We start from the raw sequence: 22758 nt of genomic DNA, 5'->3' as shown, positions 1-22758 counted from the left end.
ATAAAGAAGTACACTAAATTTAAACCAAATGCCCAAAATTCTTAGTTTGCCATCAAGTTATCTCCATAGCTTCTTCTAAAATATAGCCTCTCTAAATTAGATGACATTCTTTAATGGGACTTTTTGGCCCAACTGTCATTTATAAATTGTGATTATAAATACAAGGCAGAGGGAAACACCCAACAATTCACCAAGGCACTGAAGAGTTTAAGCTTCTACTTCCCACCAGAAGCAGATTGGCTTATGTGGCCACTGCTATCATTATTCTCTAGGAACTGTAAAAGTCTCCTAAAATCTTCCAAATAAGGAAAGAAGCCAACTTTAATAAGCTAGACTCTAAGGATGACAAGAGTCTCTGAAATAGACATTTTAGAGAACTGAGCTCAGTAAACAGACTTTTACATGTTAACCAGCTATTATTTTACCTACATTCTTTTACTTCAAGATAAAACTAGGGGGAAAAAACCCCACTCCAATACGATTCCTATTCCTATTTTCCTTATCTTTCTGCACTTTTCAAGTTTTCTGCAAGGAACAGGTATTATTTTGACAATCAGTCTTTAAAACATTCAATTTCTTGGTAACTACTGACTTCTTACCAGAAAGAGGCTGCACGTAATTCCACAACGTGTCTTTATTTGTCCCAAAATAGTCTCTATTGCCAATTGAAAGAGTATATGACCGTTCATCCATAAGCCTGACCTTCCTTCTACTCTGGCCTAATGAACAGGGCTGACCATCTAGGCGAACAGAGCTCTTCGGCGCACAGACTTTGATGCTTTTTAAGCCAACGGGCTTCATTTCTAACCAATTAGGTTTAAACTAAGTAGAAAAGAAACACACTGCTTTTCCAAAACTGGAAAAAGTCAGTTAACGGAAAGCCCAGACACATTCCAACACAGAATGTTAACAATTCAAATCTGATTGGAGGGGCTTCCCTGGTGGCGTAGTGGTTGAGAGTCCGCCTGCCGATATAGGGCACACGGGTTCGTGCCCCGGTCCGGGAAGATCCCACATACCGTGGAGCTTCTAGGCCCGTGAGCCATGGCCGCTGAGCCTGCGCGTCCGGAGCCTGTGCTCCGTAACGGGTGAGGCCACAACAGTGAGAGGCCCGCGTACAGCAAAAAAAAAAAAAAAGAAAAAAGAAAAAAATCTGATTGGAGGGGCTTCCCTGGTGGCACAGTGGTTAAGAATCCGCCTACCAATGTGGGGAACATGGTTTTGAGCCCCGGTCCGGGAAGATCTCACGTGCCGGGGAGCAACTAGGCCCGTGCGTCACAACTACTGAGCCTGCGCTCTAGAGCCTGTGAGCCACGACTACTGAGCCCGTGAGCCATGACTATTGAGCCCGTGAGCCACGACTACTGAGCCTGTGAGCCACAACTACTGAAGCCCACGCCCCTACAGCCTGTGCTCCACAACAAGAGAAGCCACTGCAATGAGAAGCCCACACACCACAATGAAGAGTAGCCCCCTCTCGCTGCAACTAGAGAAAGCAACGCACAGCAAGGAAGACCCAACACAGCCAAAAATAAATAAATAAAACAAATAAATTTATTAAAAAAAAATCTGATCGGAGGATCTTCCACACAAGCTACACTTTTCAAAATACAGCTCCAATGATGTTCAAGAAAAGAAAAATTTCCCCAAAGTAAAAAGAAATGCAGGCCTAAGGAAATCTACTGCTACTCTCGCAAAATAGTGTTGATGCTTTTGTGAAGGAAAAGTTTAAATGAGGATGCCATTTCAAAGAAAAAGAATTCAGGTTTACTAAAGCCACCATCCAGCTAATGTTCACACACCTCACGTGTGGTTTTCTATCACATGACCAAGTACACCTGCCTTAGCAAAGCCCTACATACAATGGCTGATTTCTCCACAGCTCAGAGGACTAACACGTGACCAGCAATGCTATAGACTTGAGCACCCTGTCCAGCAGTGCAGAAACAAAGAACAGAATACCAAGCTTCAAGAATATCAGCACACTTTGGGAAAGACAGGCAAAGCAGAACGCTACCAGTGCTGATGACTGTTTTTATTTTCATAAATACTAGTTTAAAAAAATAGTAGTTTTTATGCATGGAGAAGAGATTTACTCTAGTTTTCAAATATTAACAGTTATTAATTTACAAGTTCAGAATGACTAGATTTTCCTCAAACTTTTACATTTAACGTCGACATCTTACTCTGTTTGGAGTTTTCATTTTAAAGGGCCGTGATGAATGTTTGATTTCACTTATACCTTCAAACAAAATTATAACTACCTTAAATAATTTAATATATTCCATTTTAACTACAACCTTAAAACATTTTTTTTTTTTTTTTGCGGTATGCTGGCCGCTCACTGTTGTGGCCTCTCCCGTTGGGGAGCACAGGCTCCGGACGCGCAGGCTCAGCGGCCATGGCTCACGGGCCCAGCCGCTCTGCGGCATGTGGGATCTTCCCGGACCAGGGCACGAACCCGTGTACCCTGCATCGGCAGGCGGACTCTCAACCACTGCGCCACCAGGGAAGCCCCTTCCTACCATTTTTACAGTCATCCTGGCTCAAAATTTCAAAGCCATCTTCAAGTACTCTTCTCCCGATTTCATATTACTCATCTGGTCCTGTCTTTCCCATATTCATAATGTCATCAACCTTTTCCTATTAAGCCTACTACTGCCATCCTCATAGTCCAAATTCTCAGATAAATTCAAATCTAGGATTTTGCATCCTAACTCCAGCCACTTTCTCCTTTCAAATAACTATCAAAAGTCAAATAAATCACCCTAAAATATTGCTGGTGTTTCACACCGCTTTTCTGTTACATAGGGACATGAACCTTAGGACTTTCAACTGCCCCTTCAATGTTTATCTTTGAATCATAAAGGGAGGATGGGATCAGGGTGGATGGGAACCCCCTCCCTTCATGATTTGGTTGAAATACAAATCAGGGTGTGAGAACTGCTGGCTGATTAATCACTAAGAAGCCACGTAACCTAGAAGCACAGGTAAATTAATTCTCCAGGAGGTGAGTCTTGACCAGCTGGAAACAGGAAATGGGAGAAAGCTGGACAAATAAATCATCCCTTCTTTCTCTCTCATATGGACTATTCTGAAGTGTAATTTCTCCTCGAAAACCTTACAGAAAAGTCCCATATGCAAATGACCTGCTACGTGTCTTCACAGGTCACGATGGAACAGTAGCTAGGGCTGTAATGTAGTTCATCTTCCTTTGCCTTCCTTCCTTCTCTCCCTCACCTTCACTATCCTGGGCTTGCACCTTCCAAAAAGTGAACACCTTAATCGGGTTCTGCTTCCCAGAGGATGTGGGCTAAAACATACACCTCACCTCAGCTGATCCTCACAAGCTGTAACCTGGGGAGGTAAATAAATTAGAAAGCTATTAGGAATAAATTAGAAGATTATTAGGACCCCCATTTTACAAATGAAGAAACTGAGGCTTAACTCAGAACCTTTCCCAAGGAGCAAGGACATTGTTCAAATGTCACCTCTAAGAGAGCCAGCCCTTCCTTCTCTAACCAATCCACTCAAAGTAGGGTCCCTGCTCTCAGTTATCCTCTATCCTTTTACTCATTTTTTCTTTTCTTCACAATATTTATCACAGCTTGAAATCCGAATTATTTCTTACTTTGTTTACATGTTTATCTGCCTTTCTTACTACATTACAAGCTCCTCATGGACAGAGACTTCGCAGTGTCTGGCAGAGCAGGCTATTGGTGAATATTTAATGAATAAATTAATATCACAACATTAGCTGGTCTCAGCTAGTTTCTGAGCTTCCAGTCTTATTTCATTTAAATCCATCCTTGGACTTCCCTGGTGGTCCAATGGTTAAGGCTCCACGCTTCCACTGCAGGGGGCACAGGTTTGATCCCTGATCGGGGAACTAAGATCTAAAGGTCGAGAGGTGAGGCCAAAAAAAAAAAAAAAAAAAAAAAAATCCATTCTCTACCACAGTCAGTGTGATCAGGTCACTTACCTCCTTAAATCCTTTCATGGGCCTCTTTCTTACCTAATGAAGAACAATCTCCATGAAAAGGGTCTTGGGCTCAGGAGCTCAGAGTTGAAGCAGCATATAAACTAGATTTTGAATGAGAAGCATGTTCACCAGATAGAGAAGAGAAAGAAGGGCATTACCGCTCAGAAACTCAAAAGAACATGATACTTTCTAAGAATCATTTCTGGTGTGAAGAGCTAGATGTGATGATATAGAAGTATCAGATGGGAAAAGATTGTGAAGAGCCTCACAAATGACATTAAGGAGTGAGGATCTGATGCACAAAAAATGGCACAGTCTTAGAAAGTTTATAGGCAAGGAATGGTATGATCTAAATAGTGTTTTAGAAATAAAGTGAAAACGCAGCAGTGAGAATGGACTGGATAGGAAGAGACAAAACCATTCAGAAGGATGCTCAATGTGAAACAGACCACATCAAGAGATAAAGGCCAGATGTATACGTATAGCTGATTCACTTTGCTGTACAGCAGAAACTAACACAACATTGTAAAGTAACTGTACTCCAATTTTTTTTTAAAAAAGAGAGAGATAAAGGCCAGAACAACCGCACTTGAAATGGGGATGGAGAGGAGGAGCGGAGAGATTCATGGGGCCACACTAAACACTCATCTACTTAATACAAATTCAACCTTATTATCTAGGTAGGAAGTTTCCTACACTGTGGCCTATAAGCTTAAACCAATCAAAGAAAGGCCCCAAATCACTCTGGACCTTATTCTTCTACTACATATATTACATAGCTCTTCCCAAATGGGAGTGCCACTATAATAGGGCTGACTCTAACAGACTGAATAGCAGGTCTTCAAAAGCAGGGAGTGTGTCATATCCATTTCTTTAATATCCACGGCAGTGCCTGGCACTCAATTTTTATGAACGAATGAATGAATAAGTAGAAGAATGCTTTATGACTGAAACAGGACTTGAAAACAACATAGGTTTTAGGCCTAAAAAGGTCATTCCAGGCAAGTGCAATGGTATGGGTGAATAGAAATGGTAAACCTGGGGGAGAGACAATGTCCTAAACTAAGATGGAATATGTTGGTCCTCTTGGTCCAGGCTTGCATAGGCCATGCTTATTCCCTGCCTGGAACTTTCTCCCACCCACCCCTCCTCATTCCGTATGGCTCACCCCTTCATTTCGTTGGGGTGTCTGCTCAAATATCACCTCACCAGAGGCCTTCCCTGACCAGCCTACCTAAAATTCTCTAGCGCCCTCTAAAGGTTTAGCCTCACTCTCTAAACCTTTTCTCTTGTTTTTCTTCTTAGTAGATTACTGAAGACATGCTCTGACAATTTCATTCATCTGTACCTATATTAGGCTTGGCTCACTTTAATTTCAAATCAAGTTCGTCAGTTATTGAGATCAGGACCTAATAAAAAAAATTACAGCACATTGAGATTTTTTCCTTTTTTTTTTTTTTTTTTTTTGCGGTACGCGGGCCTCTCACTGTTGTGGCCTCTCCCATTGCGGAGCACAGGCTCCGGACGCGCAGGCTCAGCGGTCATGGCTCACGGGCCCAGCCGCTCCGCGGCACGTGGGATCTTCCCGGACCGGGGTACGAACCCGTGTCCCCTGCATCGGCAGGCGCACTCTCAACCACTGCGCCACCAGGGAAGCCCTCTTTTCCTTTTTTAAAAAAATTAATTTTACTGTAAAAAGTCTAACTGTTGACCACTTCTAAGTCCTGTCATTTAAGTTCCTTCCAACAAAACCTGGATGGATGCCACAGAGAACATTATTTTCTTACAGGAAATATACGCCAGACCGTCCCAGAGTAGGCAGGAAAGAATTTTATATTCCTCAATGGAGAAGATTCTAGGAATGGAGCAGTAATCCATAAAGAAAATCGTCGAGATTAAACTTAAGGGGAAAAGAGGTTCTAAACGCAAGATATTATAGAGAGCACAGCTCGAAGTGAGACACGATAATGTTATGCCTATTTCAATAAGTTGTTTTTACAAAGCTAATTACACAAGACGTCGCTGACCATAGGCAGGCTGATGTGGCGGAAACCACCCAGATGAGTCCTAGCCCGAGCCGGGGGCATCAAGGTAGCCGCATCTCCGGGGTGAACTTTCCTTGCTCTGCCTTCCTCAGTGGGAATTCGAAAAGTCTGTGAAGCGGCCACCTAGATTTAAGCTTTTTAAATCTGAGATATTCCGGAGAGCCGGGCAAAGGCGGCCAGAAGCGGCTTCATACTGCACTTGGTAAGAAACTATCGGACCTTGGGCCCAAAGACTCACAGTAGCGACGGCCAAGGGAGGAGATGGGGGAGAGAAATGCACGCTCCAATTAGAGTCGCCCCGGAGTCCCCATCCCTCGTCCCCACCCGGGGCCCCGCCACCGCAGCATAGGGTCTGCCCGCCCCCGCGGGTCCCGCCGCCCCAGCGCGCGAGGCGCGGGCGCCTCACCTGCAGGCTTGTCTGCGGCCATCTTCCCGCCTCGGCTCGGGTTCCCCGCAGGTGGCGTGGCCTCCACACCAGCTGCCCGGCTTACCGCTATCCTGGACCTCGGAGGACGACCCTGCGCCCACTCCGGCTCCGGGCCCCTGGGTTCCGGCCTGGGGAGTGGGCAGACGGCGGGCTGAGGAAGTGACGAAGACTAGTTTGCGTCGTCTAGCAACAGCAGCAGCGTCTCCGCCCCGGGCAGTGCCACTACCTCCAGCCATGCACGGTTTCCGCCCCGCCGCGTCCCCTGACACACTACTTCCGGGGGCCGCGGCCGGCGTGGGAACTGCGGCTGGCCCCGCCCCACGCTGGCGTCCCCGGCGGCCCGCCCCCTGCGGCGTGAGCGCGCGCGCCCGGCCGGACGTGCGCTCACCCGCGCGTCTGCGCGTGTGTTGGGTGTGCCGGATGGGAGCTGCGGGCCGCTGCTGTGTGCTTATCCTGGTTAGAATTCTCGAGTATCCGAGCTCTTGTCCCTCATTTTACATAAAACCAGAGTAACTGCACCTGACATCTATATGGTAAGCATTGAGCCTTGCACTTGGCTTGTACACTTTTAATGATTTCTCTCAGCTCTGTGAGAAGGCACAGTTGCGATTCCCCGTTTGGAAACAAAACGAAACATTTTATTTTAGAGGTTTTAGATTTACAAGAAAATTGCAAAATGATACATGGAGCTCTTGTATACTCTTCACCTAGTTCCCCCTGTTGTGATCCTCTTGAATAATTATTACATTACTATGGTACATCCGTCACATCTAAGAAACAACTTTGGTTGGTACATTACTATTAACTAAATTCAACATTTAAAAAAATGAAAAAAAACTTTTTTTAGTCAATGTCGATTTTCTGTTCCAGGATATTGTCCAAGATACCACATTAAATTATTCATGTCTCCTTAGGCTTTTTTTTTTTTTTTTTCCCCGCTCTGCTGCGCCGCTTGCAGAATCGCAGTCTTAGTTCTCCGACCAGGGATCGAACCTGGGCCAGCATCCAAGTCCTAACCACTGGACCGCTAGGGAATTCCCTCCTTAGGCTATTCTCGTCTGTAATCACTTCTCAGATTTTTCTTGTTCCTGATGACTTTAACAGCTTTGAAGAATACTGGTCAAGATTTTTTTTTTTTTTTTTTTTTTTTGCGGTACGCGGGCCTCTCACTGTTGTAGCCTGTCCCGTTGCGGAGCACAGGCTCCGGACGCTCAGGCTCAGCGGCCATGGCTCACGGGCCCAGCCGCTCCGCGGCATGTGGGATCTTCCCGGACCAGGGCACGAACCCGTGTCCCCTGCATCGGCAGGCGGACTCTCAACCACTGCGCCACCAGGGAAGCCCTAGTATGTCTTTTGATGAGTATGTTAGAGCCCACATAAAAAGACACCTGCAGTGTTTACTGATCTAGCCACTGTAGGGAGCCTCTCAATAAAAAAGGAATTAAAAGGAAATTGAGAGAATTTGGGCTTTTGCTGGATGATTTTAAAGAGGTATTAGGGAAGTTGAGGGGTTGGCAGTTTTGGATTGGAGGCAGTCAGGAAACAGACAATTCAGTGATTGAGTGTCTTAGTTTTTATCTAGTAGTTTTTATCTAGGAGGCAGGAGGATTAAAGCAAGGCTAGAGAGTTGTCATTGGTCAGGGAGCTGCATCAGTCATGTTAGAAGAAGGAGGTGTTCCCTCGTTTTTGTGCTTATGGAGGGCTTCATTTCTGTCTTGTCCCAAACACAATTATGGTGTAACCTTCTCTGAACATGTTCATATTCTGTGAGTGTAGTGTATGTCCCGCTGGGAGTGTTCTGCTAGAAGAATTGTTTTTCTCTTAAGTCTCCAGGCTTGTCAGCAGAGCCATTTTTCACTTTCTCACATGTGGTCCCACCTCTTGGACCTTATCCATTTCACAGATATGGAAAATGAGGTGTTAACCCACTTTCTCAAGTAACAAGACTAGTAAACAACTATTATCTTAACTGTTACATTCAGCTTTAAAGGTTCTAGAATTCGCCTATGTGGAAAACGTCTTGGGTCTCTTCTCTCACCTTTCCATATTGGCAGCTCTCCCTCGTTTACAGGGAGGAAGAAGAGTTAATTCAGACGTGGGAGGTGTGGGACTTCCCCAGTGGCGCATTGATTAAGAATCCGCCTGCCAATGCAGGGGACACGGGTTCGAGCCCTGGTCCGGGAAGATCCCGCATACCGCGGAGCAACTAAGCCCGTGCACCACAACTACTGAAGCCTGCAGGCCTAGAGCCCTTGCTCTGCAACAAGAGAAGCCACTGCAATGAGAAGCCCATGCACCGCAACAAAGAGTAGTCCCCTCTTGCCGCAACTAGAGGAAGCCCGCACGCAGCAACGAAGACCCAACGCAGCCAAAAATAAATAGATAAATAAATAAAAATTTATTTAAAAAAAAAGTGGGAGGTAAAAAATCTCAGTGGGACTCTGCTTGGTCACCAGCCATGGTGAGTCAGTTCGCATCCAGCTAGTGATGGTACCACTGTGTACCCACAGTGCCTCAAACCCGATGTGGTCCTTGCCATTTATGGAAGACTGTCTCCAAGAATGGTTGTCACCAGTCCCTCCCATCCCAATATGAACATTGCTGCTCTTCCCCTCCCTTTGAATATGAGTTGTGACTTGCTCCAACCAACAGAATGCAGAAGTGATGCTGAGCCAGTTTTGGTTCTAGCCCTTGAAAGGCATGGCAGTGTCCACTTTTCCTCCCTTGTACTCAGCTACCATGCTGTAAGGCTATAAGACTGTCCTGCTGGAGCGAGACCATGAGAAGGGGAGCCAAGATGTCCCAAGTGACAACCAGCACCAAGGTTCCAGACATAAGAATGAAGCCTTCTTGAACCTTCTAGCCCAATCCAGCTGCCAGCTCAATGCAGTCACATGAGTGATCCTAGCTAACATCATATGAAGCAGAAAAACTGCTCAGGGGCTTCCCTGGTGGTGCAGTGGTTGGGAGTCCACCTGCCAGTGCAGGGGACACAGGTTCGATCCGTGGTCCGGGAGGATCCCACGTGCTGCAGAGCAACTAAGCCCATGCACCACAACTACTGAGCCCACGTGCTGCAGCTACTGAAGCTCGCGCACCTAGAACCTGTGCTCCACAACAAGAGAAACCACCATAATGAGAAGTAGCCCCCACTGGCCAGAACTAGAGAAAGCCTGCACGCAGCAATGAAGACCCAATGCAGCCAAAAAAAAAAAAAAAAAAGAAAAGAAAAACTGCTCAGTCAACCCCCAGAATGGTGAAAAATAATAAGTTATTGTTATTGGACAATGACTAATTTAAAAAATTGAGATATAAGCACATACCATGCAATTCACCATTTTAAAGTATATAATTCCATGGTTTTTAGTATATTCACAAAGTTGTGCAGACATTACCAATATCTAATTCTGTGTCAAACCAGCAAGGTAGAGTGGGGTTTTTCGGGGTTTTTTTTTTTTGGCCATACCTTGTGGCATGCAGGATCTTTCCCCACCAGGGATCAAACCGGTGCCCCCTGCCGTGGAAGCACGGAGTCTTAACCACTGGACCACCGGTCCTGTTTTTTGTTTTTTTGTTTTTTTTAATGACTCATTGGTGCCTTCTCCTTGAGGACATTTCCAATTTACAAGTGAAGAAAAAAATATGTATGTTAAACATATTTTTATTACTCTCTAAAACCTGAATTCAGAAAGATTATTCAACTATAAATAATGGGAAAATTGAGTAGTTAAAATTTTATCATCATCATGATGAGATATTTCAGAACACAGAAAAGTACAGATATATTATGACAAGTTTATTTACCACTCAGATTTGACAAATGTCAACGTTCACCACGTTTCCTTCAGATCTTTCTTTTGAAAACCGTTACTGGTACAGATGAGTTCAATTTATATTCCCTTCCTGATTGCATTTCCCTTACTCTCTTCCCAGAGGTAGGCACTTCTTTGAAGATGCTATGTGTCCTTGTAGTCCATGTTTAAAACATGATATACCCATAAACAACATTTATTATTATTCATTCAACTTTAAATATCACACTGACAGTATCATTCTGAAACTTGCTTTTTAATTTCTTTTATTTAAAAAAATTAAAAAGGGACTTCCCTGGTGGTACAGTGGTTAAGACTCTGCACTCCCAATGCAGGGGGCCTGGGTTTGATTCCTGGTCAGGGAACTAGATCCCGTATGCCGCAACTAAGAGCCTGCATACTGCAACTAAAAGATCCTGCACATGGCAACAAAGATCCCGCGTGCTGCAGCTAAGACCTGGCACAGCCAAATAAGTAAGTAAATAAATAAATATTTTTAAAATAAAATAAAATGTTTTAAAATAATTTTTAAATTAAAATTTTTTTTTTTTTTGCCACACCATGGGGCTTGTGGGATCTTAGTTCCCCAACCAGGGATTGAACCCGGACCACGCAGTGAAAGCGCCTAGTCCTAACCCCTGGACTGCCTGGGAATTCCCTGAAACTTGCTTTTTCAACTCAATGCTACATTTTTGAGATTGAAATATATATTCATAATATATAATATTCATTTAAAATATATAATATATTTATATAAACATTATAAATGTATTATATATATTAAACAACATATATAGTTTATAGTATTCCACTAAATGATGATCACTTAGGTATACTTTTGTAGCATGATCCTTACATAGAAGTCTCATAGGGACTTCCCTGGCAGTTCAGTGGTTAACACTCTGCACTTCCAACGCACGGGGCTTGGGTTCAGTCCCGGTCGGGGAACTAAGATCCCACATGCCTCGCAGTGTAGCCAAAAAAGAAAAGTCTCATAAATAATAAAGGCATTAAATATCTCACTGATGAGAAATCTGCAGGTAGACTGTTCCATTGCTAAATCAGTGACTCAGCAGTGTCAAGATGCAGTTGGGCATCCCTGGGGTTCTATCTTCCTCTTGTGGTCCCAAGATAATGGCCATAGCTCTGAGCATCATACGCTTGCCTGTCGCGGTATCCAAAGGAAGTGGAGGAAGGGGGAAAAGAATTTTCCTTTTCCAGCCTTATTCTCTAACAAATAGGTACCACATTTCATCAAACCCAAGATCCTATCAATTTACTACTAAAAATAAAGAGTGCTGACAATTAAACTGACTTAATGCTTTCTTATCCCTTAGAATTTATGTTTAAATAAATAGCTCTTTGAGACCTAGACATAAAATTTTTAAAATTATATATTACTCCTGAGTATACAAAACAAGAAAATAGAAATGAACCAAATTGTTTAAGGTATTTTCAGAACGTCTTCCCGCCAGAGTTCCACTCTAAATTACTTTTCAATTCAGTGCCTTCCCTGTCTGTGTTCATCACCCTCTGTGCCCTCAGGAACACTGGCAGGACAGCAGTCTCCTCACAGAATCACCACTGTTGTCTCAAGAAGGCCCATTCTGCAGGTTTCAGTTCTGGCACTTTCTGGATCTTACCAGAAGTCACGAATGGTAGGTTTTCAGATCGTTTGCACACACACGGGGAATGACAATCACACCATAGCAGCCATCTGACAGAGATTGTGAGAAGCCTGATAATTTCAGAAACAAAAGAAAGAGTGTGTGTCTTAGAATCAATGAAGTACAGTGAATCTTTCTCAGAAGTCTCTCACCAAAATCTCCCCTTAGTTCTCCTCGGTGAAGTTGGTAGCCTGCCCACCACTGGATCAATTACTGGCAAAAGAGATTCCATCTTATGCCTTGGATTCATCACAATGCATCCATAAAACATTTATGTGGGGGATAAGTAAAATCAGGATTTTATTAAACAGGAGGAGCAGGAACGGACTGCTGAAAGGACAGTCCCTTATCACTTTATCACTGTTTTTCTCTTATTGACAGACTCATTTCCAATTTTCATTTTACAAACACAGCTGCAGAACCGCCCTTGGACATGTGCACTGTTACCAGAGCTTCTCTAGGATACATACTATAAGGTGGAATTTATTTGAAAGTATAACGAATCCTATGTGTCTATCCCCTAGCCTCATTTCATCATAGACTTATTTCATCTCCCCTGTCCCCTTCTTATGTTTTTGTTGCAGGAATATTTTAAAGCAAGTCCCAGACATCATACCATTCACTTCTAAACACTTCAGTATGCACCCCAAAAGGAATATCCAAATACTTTCTTGCATAGCCACAATGCCATTATCACATCTAACACAATTCAAAATAATTCCTTAATATCATTCAATTACCAAGCCATACTCAAATTTCCTCTATTGTATAAAAATACTCTTTCTGTAATTTCTGTTTAGAATCAGGATCAAACAAGATCTCTTTTATTTGGTTATGTCTCTTGTGTTTCTTATAAGTCTTTTAAGTCCTATGTTTCTCTTAATCTAGAACAGTCCCCTACCCTTTTATTTTTTCTTTCATTGACTGGTTGATGAAATTAGAGTCCAATATAAGATCCCTCCTTTGAGATCTGGTATATTGCTTCCTTGTGGACTACATCCTTTATGCTCAATATTTCCTGTGGACTGGAGATCAGCTTTAAAGGCTTGATTATATTATGATTCAAAAAAACTTTTCCCTGAGAATCTCCTAGGTGGTGCTGTGTACTTTTTGCATCACTGTCTGGAGGCATGTTATACTTTCTGTCTCATTTTTGGTGACATTTAGATTGATCCTTGGGTTCAGATAGTGACAGTCTGATTTTTTTTTTTTTTTTTTTTTTTTGCTGCGTTGGGTCTTCATTGCTGTGCGCAGGCTTTTCTCTAGTTGGGGCGAACGGGGGGCTACTCTTCATTGCGGTGCACGGGTTTCTCATTGTAGTGGCTTCTCTTGTTGCAGAGCACGGGCTCTAGGCATGTGGGCTTCAGTAGTTGCAGCACCTGGGCTCAGTAGTTGTGGCTCACGGGCTCTAGAGCACAGGCTCAGTAGTTGTGGCACACGGGCTTAGTTGCTCTGTGGCATGTGGGATCTTCCCGGACCAGGGCTTGAACCCGTGTCCCCTGCATTGGCAGGTGGATTGTTAACCACTGCACCACCAGGGAAGTCCCTGACAGTCTGATTTTTATACATTTCCTACCAGCCTTTCTCCTAGTGGTTTCTGAAGCACTAATGATCACTGCCTTAATCAGTTATTTCACTAATAGTTGAAACAATTTTCGACTTTTGACACTCCTGCCTCCGTTAACTAGAATCAGGGCTGAGAGCCTCTGTGAATTTTATACACTAGGCATCTCCCTTGCCTTACCTTAGTCCTAGCCCTAGCTAGAATTCTTCTGCAGTGAAAAACTTTCCCTTGTCCACAGTGATATTTGTTTACACTGAAATTCAGTTTATATCAGAAAGGTAGGATGAATGCTTAGTTCTTTCCCCTATAATTATTGATGTTCCGAGGAGTAAGTTGATGTCCCAACAATCTCTAGGACTATTTCTTTTCTAAAAAATTATTCTGAACTCATATATTTTTTATATGTTCAATATGTTTTAATCAACTGCAGTCCTTAATCTTTTTGAAATTAAAGTCCATGTGTGGACTTCCCTGGTGGCGCAGTGGTTAAAAATCCACCTGCCAACGCAGGGGACACAGGTTCGAGCCCTGGTCGGGGAAGATCCCACATGCCACGGAGCAGCTAAACCTGTGCACCACAACTACTGAGCCTGTGCTCTAGAGCCCGTGAGCCACAAATACTGAGCCCGAGTGACACAACTACCGAAACCTGTGCGCCTAGAGCCCGTGCTCCGCAACAGGAGAAGCCACCGCAATGAGAAACCCGCGCACCGCACCGAAGAGTAGCCCCCGCTCTCGGCAACTAGAGAAAAGCCCGCGTGCAGAAAGGAAGACCCAATGCAGCCAAAACTTTAAAAAAAAAAAGGCATTCTCAGAGAACTGTAGCCCTATCCTCACCTGCACTTCCCATTCCCATTATCTTCTCTTTTTACCCTTTTCCACCCACCCACCCCTGGTAATCAACTTAAGTTCCTGAGAACTTCAGTTACCCCCCACCTTTTAGAAATATGTAAAATGTGAACATTTCTGAAGTAGAGACTCTTAGTCACCTACCCCAGATGAGTTCATCCTCCAAAGTCATACAGTCAGTGGTGGGGGGAGGGATAAAGTGGGAAATTGGTATTGACATATACATACTGATATGTATAAAATAGATAACTAAAAAGGACCTACTGTATAGCACAGGGAACTCTGCTCAATACAATGTAATGACCTGTATGGGAATAGAATTTTAAAAAAGAGTGGATATTTGTGTATGTATAACTGATTCACTTTGCTGAACAGCAGAAGGTAACACAACATTGTAAATCAACTATAGTCCAATAAAAAAAATAAAGCATTGAATATTTTTAAAAAGTCATACAATCTATAATTTTCACTCATCAAAGGCTCCCTTCTCCTACTCTCCCTGGCAGCTAGGTGTAGTCACAGGACTACTGCTTTAAAAGGTTTTTGCATGTCTTCTTTTCCTCTTTTTTCTTTTTCTTCCAATTCTCCATCCTGCTGCCTAGAATGTAAATGTGATGGCTGGAACTCTAACAGCTATCTTAGATCTTGAAGCCAAGAGTCCAAGGGATAGAGGAGTGGAAAGCTTAAAGAGCTTGCATTCCTGATGATATCATAGACGCTCCATACCAGTTCCAGACTGCATTTGTGTGTGTGTTGCATGCAAGGCTTATTCATTGTTTTTTGGTTTTTTTAAAAATTTATTTATTTAATTTATTTATTTTTGGCTGCGTTGGGTCTTCGCTGCTGCACACGGGCTTTCTCTAGTTGCGGCGAGCGGGGGCTACTTTTTGTTGCGGTGGGCAGGCTTCTCATTGTGGTGGCTTCTCTTGTTGCAGAGCACAGGCTCTAGGCACGCGGGCTTCGGTACTTGTGGCAAGTGGGCTCAGTAGTTGTGGCTCGCGGGCTCTAGAGCACAGGCTCAGTAGTTGTGGCGCACAGGCTTAGTTGTTCCATGGCATGTGGGATCTTCCCAGCAAGGGCTTGAACCCTTGTTCCCTGCATTGGCAGGCGGATTCTTAACCACTGCACCACCAGGGCAGCCCCTATTCATTGTTAATTTGGGTGTTCTATCACATAAAGCTGAAACTAATCTTTTTTTAATTAATTTATTTATTTGCTTGTGCCGGGTCTTGGTTGTGGCAAACGGGCTCCTTAGTTGCAGCTCTTGGGCTCCTTAGTTGCAGCTCGAGGGCTCCTTAGTTGCGGCATGCAGGCTCCTTAATTCTGGCATGCGAACTCTTAGTTGCAGCATGCATGTGGGATCTAGTTCCCTGACCAGGGATCGAACCCAGGCCCCCTGCATTCGGAGCGCAGAGTCTTAACCACTGCGCCACCAGGGAAGTCCCTGAAACTAATCTTAACTGCTTCAGTTTCTAAATGAAATTAAGCAAATAGATCTGATTTTATTTTTGCTTGTGTCATTTAAATTTATTATTTCATTATTTATGGTCCCACGTAAATCCTGTAATAACTCAGAATGAAAACCATAAGTTTGCATTAGAAATTTTGGTATTGTGATGTCGTCAGGGCTAATATTGATATATGGTTAGTGTTCATGCGTATGGTTATGCTGGTTGTTTACAGATGACTCCAGTACTGAATGAAAAGTGCCTATGCCATATTTGCTACTAAATATTTCAAAAATCACCCCAAATAAGAATTGCATTCACTGATTTGCACATTTAACAAATAGTTATGGAATGTACTGTGCTAAAGTGTCAATTCAATGGAGAATGAAAATGAACACAGACCCTGTCTATTTACAAACCAATAAGGCTATAGATATTAACGAAGAGTCATATGTATGTATATACATTTGATTGTATATATTTGTTATGTTATATAATATGTTATGACAAATGAGAGGTAGAAGGAGCAGAAAGATGCGATTCTGAGAGTGTTTTTTGTGGGACCTAGCCCAGGAGTCAGGAGGCTCAGAGAAGGCCTGAAGAAGCTAGATCTGAAGGTAGAAATTAGCAAGGTAAAGGGAAGAGCAGGTTCAAAGGCCCTGTGGTGAGAGGGATCCTGCTGAGTGTGAGGGATGAACATATGTTCAGTGTGGCTTGAGCAGAGAGAACGAGGGGCAAGGCGAGGTCCCCGGAGCAGGGAGGAGCCAGACTGTTCCTGGTCACACAGGCCATGTTAAAGAGTCCTGTTTGTTTCTTGTCCCACAAGGATCACTGTTTTTTATCACCTGGTGTCCAATGTTTCGAAAACCATTATTTTTCATATGTTTTTGAAATATATTTTCTCTACCTTTTCCTCTAATGGTTACTTAGTATTTCATGGTATAGATGTGTCTTGATTTATACAACCAATCCTCCACGGTGATCATTGAGATATTTTCTAATTTTTTGCTGTTTCAAAGTGTTACAACCAACATCTTTACACATGCACCTTCTCTTCCATTGCATGATAGCTGTGCAGACACAATTTGTCAATAGAAGGGGCTGATGGAAGAAAAGTCAAATGCAGACACCCTTTAGGTAAATTAAACAAGACTTCTCTCTTATGGTCATTTTCCTTTCCAGAACCTGCTGTCTCTCACTCCAGGCCAGCCGCCTTCAGGAATGCCCAGTTTACTAGGTAGGTACCTGTAAACCCCTGTTATGAATTGTTTCAAGTTCCTTCTTTGTGTGTAGGACTGCTTGGCCATTGCCACTTAAGAGGTAAAGTTAGGCAACTGTTTTATTTATTTATATTTTATTTTTAAATTTTTTGGCCACACCGCGAGGCATGTGGAATCTTTGGGAATCTTAATTCCCAAACCAGGGATCGAACCCGCGCCCCCTGCATTAGAAGGCAGAACCCTAACCACTGGACCACCAGGGAAGTCCCTAGGCAACTGTTTTAAATATCCCTGAACCTGCTATGATGAAGAGGAGGCCGTTCTGACCACAGCACATAGGAGTTTCTAGAGCCTCACTTCCTCACCCGGGTTTATCAGCTGTATTGATGAATGTCAGTAGCTGGCTCCAAGGGAAGGAAAGCCAAGCCCAGTCACCCCCTTGGGTAAATCAGACAGGTTTTACATACCTAGGGGATCCATAAGGAAGCGAGCAGTCAGAAAACAAATCAATCAGCAGCAATCTTTGGGATGGACAGAAGTGCAAGCTTCAGAACCTAAACAATCTCACCATAAATGTGCGTGTGCTGGTGGTGGGGTGAGGTGCAGATGGGAACATCTGAGTCTCCAGGGTCACATTCAGCCTCCAGGAAGCTCAACTGACCCCTCCTGGGCCCAGACTGCTGTGTGTATGTATCAACCTGGTATGTGCTGGGCCAGGTGACCCTCCCCAGTCCTGGGGCTAAACACTATGGGGTTTCACTGTGGGGCACCATTTACATACCCTCAGCATGGCTGATCATCACCCTGCCCGACCTCAGGTAAGCTGCCTGGTCTACAAAGTTCCTGAACTCAGAGTTGTGGACACAGGACGTGGCTCAGTGCATTGGAGTCTCTGGGATCGTCCAGCAGATCCTTAGACCAGATGAATGGCCTGGCTGCACGCATACAGGTTCAAAAGCTAGAAGCATCTTTCACCATCCATTCTTGGAAAATGCCTCTTACAACCTTTGCCCATTTCCACAGCCACTGCTGCACCTTTTCCAAGACCTCATCATACTAAGCCTCAGAATTGGCCTTGGACATGGCCTTCATGGTCCCCGGCTCTCTACACACATCCCACATATGTGGCTCTCATTACACGTGTATTAGCGTGAGTTTAGACCTTTGGGATTGGTGTACATACCTACACCCCCTAACTTGGAAACATAAATTTCCCACATCTGCCAGGTGACATCCCATTACAAGTTATACATTTAGGCTCAGCATTTTAAGACTGCTTGCTTTGAGAATATGTGATCTGACCAAGAAAATACCTCCCTTTGGACTGTCAAGTTTAAACATGGCGGGTCCAGTTCCAATATGAATTTCAAGAGCTTGACTGAATGATATACACAAGTAACCATATAGAGGGACTGGTTGTGATCTCTCACTCTGCTCCTCCATTCAGTCTGTATCTGTTGAAAGGACGTATCTGTTGCATGGATTAGCCACTGTCTTTATACAGAAACGTCTCCTCTATGACTTGTTTCTCTCCGGAGTACCGGAGACCCTGGTGCCCGCCCATCTCAAGTCTCTCCTCCTCAGTCCAACTGGTTTAGTCTCACAGCTTTGCCAACTGGGAGTATGTCTTCCACCTTTGCCCTTTCTTTTATCAATAAAACAGGAGGAAGAACAATAGGGCCACAAATCCCTTTCCTTAGGCAGTACAAGGAGGCCAAGGCCATGCTATTTATAGCAAGTAATGCAAACGGAAATAAATCAAGATATTTTCTCCTGTGGGTAACTTTGTTCTGGCTTCTGGCTACTGTTTAACTTCCTTTGGTGATTGTAGCCATATTTTATAAACCCTGCCACAGCTGGACCTCGCTCAACTGCAGCAAATCCTGGGAAATCAGACCCAGCTCTCTCTATATATACTTTGTCCTGTGCACTTGCAAACGGACAAGGCTTGCTATGTGATTTCCTGTCCTGACAATTTTGCTTTACTTCATGTCCTTACCATTAAAAAATTTTTTTAATTGAAGTATAGTTGATTTACAATATTATATTAGTTTCACGTGTACAATAGAGTGATTTGAACTTTTTATAGCTTATACTCTACTTAAAGTTATTATAAAATACTGGCTATAATCCCTGTGCTATACAATATATCCTTGTGGTTTATGTATTTTATAAATAGTAGTTTGTATCTCTTAATCTCTTACCCCTTGTTGCCTCCCTCCCTCTCACCTCTCCCCACTGGTAAACCACTAGTTTGTTCTCTGTATCTGTGAGTCTGCTTCTGTTTAGTTATATTGATGTGTTTGTTTTATTTTTTAGATTTCACATATACGTGATGACATACAGTATTTGTCTTTCTCTGTCTGACTTATTTCACTGAGCATAATGTCCTCCAGATCCATTCATATTGTTGCAAATGGCAGAAATTCATTCTTTTTTATGGCTGAGTAGTATTCTATTGTATGTATATATATATATATATATATATACCAGATCTTCTTTACCAATTCATCTGTTTATAGACACTTGTGTTGCTTCCATATCTTGGCTATACTGCTGCTATGAACATTGCGGTGCATGCATCTTTTCGAATTAGTGTTTTCATTTTTTTTGGATATATACTCAGGAGTGGAATTGCTGGATCGTATGGTAGTTCTTATTTATTTATTTATTTAGGCCGCACTGTGCACCATGCAGGATCTTAGTTCCCTGACCAGGGATCGAACCCATGTCCCCTGCAATGGAAGCTCGGAGTCTTAGCCACTGGACTGCCAGGGAAGTCCCTGGTAGTTATATTTTTAGCTTTTGAGGAACCTCCATGCTGTTTTCCGCAGTGGCTGCACCAATTTACATTCCCACCAACAGTGTACAAGATTTTCAAGTTTATTGTACATCCTTGCCAACATTTGTTATTTATGGTCTTTTTGATGATAGCTGTTCTGACAGGTATGAGGTGATATCTCATTGTGGTTTTGATTTGCATTCCATGTCCCTACCATTCTTGATTTCAGCCCGCAGTATGTGTCAAGGCTCTGTTTATACTGTACACTGGCCACTCTGTGAAGGACTTTGACCCCAGCAGGGTATTATAGGAGGCAGAGGACTTTAAAGGAGGGAAAGGGGAGGGAAGGATTGACAGGTCAGTTTCAGTGAGAGATAGCAGTCCTGCTAACAACTGTGGGCAACCCCTGCTTGTTTGTATTCTGTTTAACTATTTTGAGAGAAAACAGAAAGTGAGAAACCAGCAAGGTGTGAAAAGATACTGAGGGCTAACCTACTTTTGGTTTGTGGGATTAAAAACAATTCTTGTTTTCTGATCATAAACCTCAGGTTTATCTGTAGATAGTAATTCATATACACAATGCAGCAACGATATAAGGCTTTGGCTTTATCCAGAGTTGGCAAATAAAATGACAGTGGTTGAGCTTAGCTATGTGAAGTCACCAGGCAAACTAGACAGTCACCCTGACCCAGGGTAAGATGGAGGCTGGTTAATTGATGATATTAAGAAATGAAAAGGAAGAGGTCAATGGGAGGGGTTAGAGTCCATGTAGAAATAAACGAACACAGTAACAGAAGGAGGCTATGAGAAGGTCAGAAGCACAGGTCCAGCACTGTCTGGAGAAGCCAGTGCTTCCAACATGATTGCCATTCTTTGTGGCAAATATATTATAATGACTGCTATTTTTATCGAGTCTTCCTTTTCTTTTTCTTTTTCAAAATCATTTATTGGGCTTCCCTGGTGGCGCAGTGGTTGAGAGTCCGCCTGCCGATGCAGGGGACGCGGGTTCGTGCCCCGGTCCGGGAAGATCCCACGTGCCGCGGAGCGGCTAGGCCCGTGAGCCATGGCTGCTGAGCCTGCGCGTCCGGAGCCTGTGCTCTGCAACGGGAGAGGCCACAACAGTGAGAGGCCCAAGTACCGCAAAAAAAAAAAAAAAAAAAAAAAAAAAATATATATATATATAAAAATATATATATATAAAAAATATATATAAATATAAATATATATATAAATAAATAAATATATATATATATATATATATATCAGGGACCCAGCAGCTCTGCGGCACGTGGGATCTTCCCGGACCGGGGCATGAACCCGCGTCCCCTGCATCGGCAGGCGGACTCTCAACCACTGCGCCACCAGGGAAGCCCCTATTTATATTTTATTGAGGCATAATATTTTTAATTAAAAAATTTTTTTTTTAATTTTTGGCTGCACGGCACAGCTTGTAGGATCTTAGTTCCCCAACCAGGGACTGAACCTGGGCCACGGCAGTGAAAGCGCCAGGTCCTAACCACTGGACCACCAGGGAACTCCACTGAGGCGTAGTTGATATACGATATTAAATAAGTTTCAGGTCTACAACATAGTGATTCACAATTTTTACAGGTTATGTTCCATTTATAGTTATTATAGAATATTGGCTATGTTCCCTGTGCTGTACGATATATCCTTGAAGCTTATTTATTTTAAACACAGTAGTTTGTATCTCTTAATCCCCATACCCGTATCTTGCCCCTCCCCACTTCCCTCTCTCCACTGGTAACCACTAGTTCGTTCTCCATATCTGCGAGTCTGTTTGGGCCTCGTTTTCTTTATCTGTGAAATAAGGAGGTTAAACTAGAGAATGTAGGGGAAACCGTGAAAATCATTGAAATGGAGCAAAATGATTACTGGGTGTCTTCAGTGGAAAAATAGGCAGACATTATCTGAACACACCCTGCTGGGTCATCTAATTCTAAGGAGTATCTGCGCCTTTTCTTGTCTTTGAGCTCTTTTGTAAATTCATAAATTGTAGATAACTGATGGCAATGCAAATGATTCTTGTCCATAGGCATGCAACTAAAGTTTGATAGGTGGAAATGCAATTGAATTCTTTCTTTCCCTGCGTTATTACAATTGTGTATCAATTTGTAAGTTCATTATTACCAATTGCTTATATATGTGGTTCTTTGTATTATCCTTTGACCCAGTTATAATATCTTATTAGTCCTCTAATTTGTTAACGAGTTAAATAAAATCTTTGACCTATTATTATTTTATATTTTGATGAGTGTCACAATTTTACCATGTTTAAAAAACTATCCTTTACAACAATTGCTCAAAAATCCAATGATCACAAAACTATTTGGTAGAAAACCATAGTTTTTTTAGGAGAATACTGTGGTGAAAGTGATGAATTGCTTCCAAAATTGCTTAATTTAGCCTGTGGTTATAATTATACACCAGAAAGATATAGATTAAAAAGATCAAATGCTTGCTATACACCTGAAACTAACACAACATTGTAAATCAACTATACTTCAATTTTTTTTTTTTTTTTTTTTTTGCGGTATGCGGGCCTCTCACTGTTGGCCTCTCCCATTGTGGAGCACAGGCTCCGGACGCGCAGGCTCAGCAGCCATGGCCCACGGGCCTAGCCGCTCCGCGGCATGTGGGATCTTCCCAGACCGGGGCACGAACCCGCGTCCCCTGCATCGGCAGGCAGATTCTCAACCACTGCACCACCAGGGAAGCCCTATACTTCAATTTTTAAAAAAAGATCAAATACTAGAGAGTAATGGATTTACCAAATACCCCAGGTGTATGCCTGAGTCATGTAGAAGCTAATTGGTTCAAGGTGTTTTCTTAACAGAAATTTTATTGGCCAGGCTCGTACCTGAGATCATTCAGAGTAGAGACTCTTCCAGCCTTTGCCTCGGCTATACTTTGGTAAATATGCCTTTGTCATGTGCCATCT

General features: G+C 43.1%; 1 protein-coding gene and 1 long non-coding RNA gene across 4 annotated transcripts in view; one reads left to right on the top strand and one right to left on the bottom strand.

The window, feature by feature from the left end:
• The window catches only part of CNOT10 (CCR4-NOT transcription complex subunit 10), a 63197-nt gene extending 56496 nt beyond the window's left edge, over positions 1–6701 (bottom strand). The window contains exon 1 of one of the 3 annotated variants that reach the window (XM_060022100.1): positions 6519–6701. In XM_060022100.1, coding sequence (XP_059878083.1) covers positions 6519–6690 — 172 coding nt within the window. In that variant the 5' untranslated portion in view covers positions 6691–6701. Of the gene's footprint in view, positions 1–599; positions 802–6433 lie in introns of those variants that run through there. The other 2 variants (XM_060022098.2, XM_060022099.1) reach the window with 2 other exon arrangements.
• A 169-nt stretch (positions 6702–6870) lies between these two features.
• LOC132431612 (uncharacterized) overlaps positions 6871–22758 on the top strand; it is a 53441-nt gene continuing 37553 nt past the window's right edge. Inside the window, exons 1-2 of the long non-coding RNA XR_009520776.1 lie at positions 6871–6987; positions 16977–17031. This is a non-coding gene — a long non-coding RNA (uncharacterized lncRNA). The remainder of the gene's footprint in view (positions 6988–16976; positions 17032–22758) is intronic.

This window comes from Delphinus delphis, chromosome 10 (assembly GCF_949987515.2).
Source record: "Delphinus delphis chromosome 10, mDelDel1.2, whole genome shotgun sequence".
Classification (NCBI taxonomy): domain Eukaryota; kingdom Metazoa; phylum Chordata; class Mammalia; order Artiodactyla; family Delphinidae; genus Delphinus; species Delphinus delphis.
Note: the sequence above shows the minus strand (reverse complement) of the source record. Positions and strands in the feature narration are given on the sequence as shown.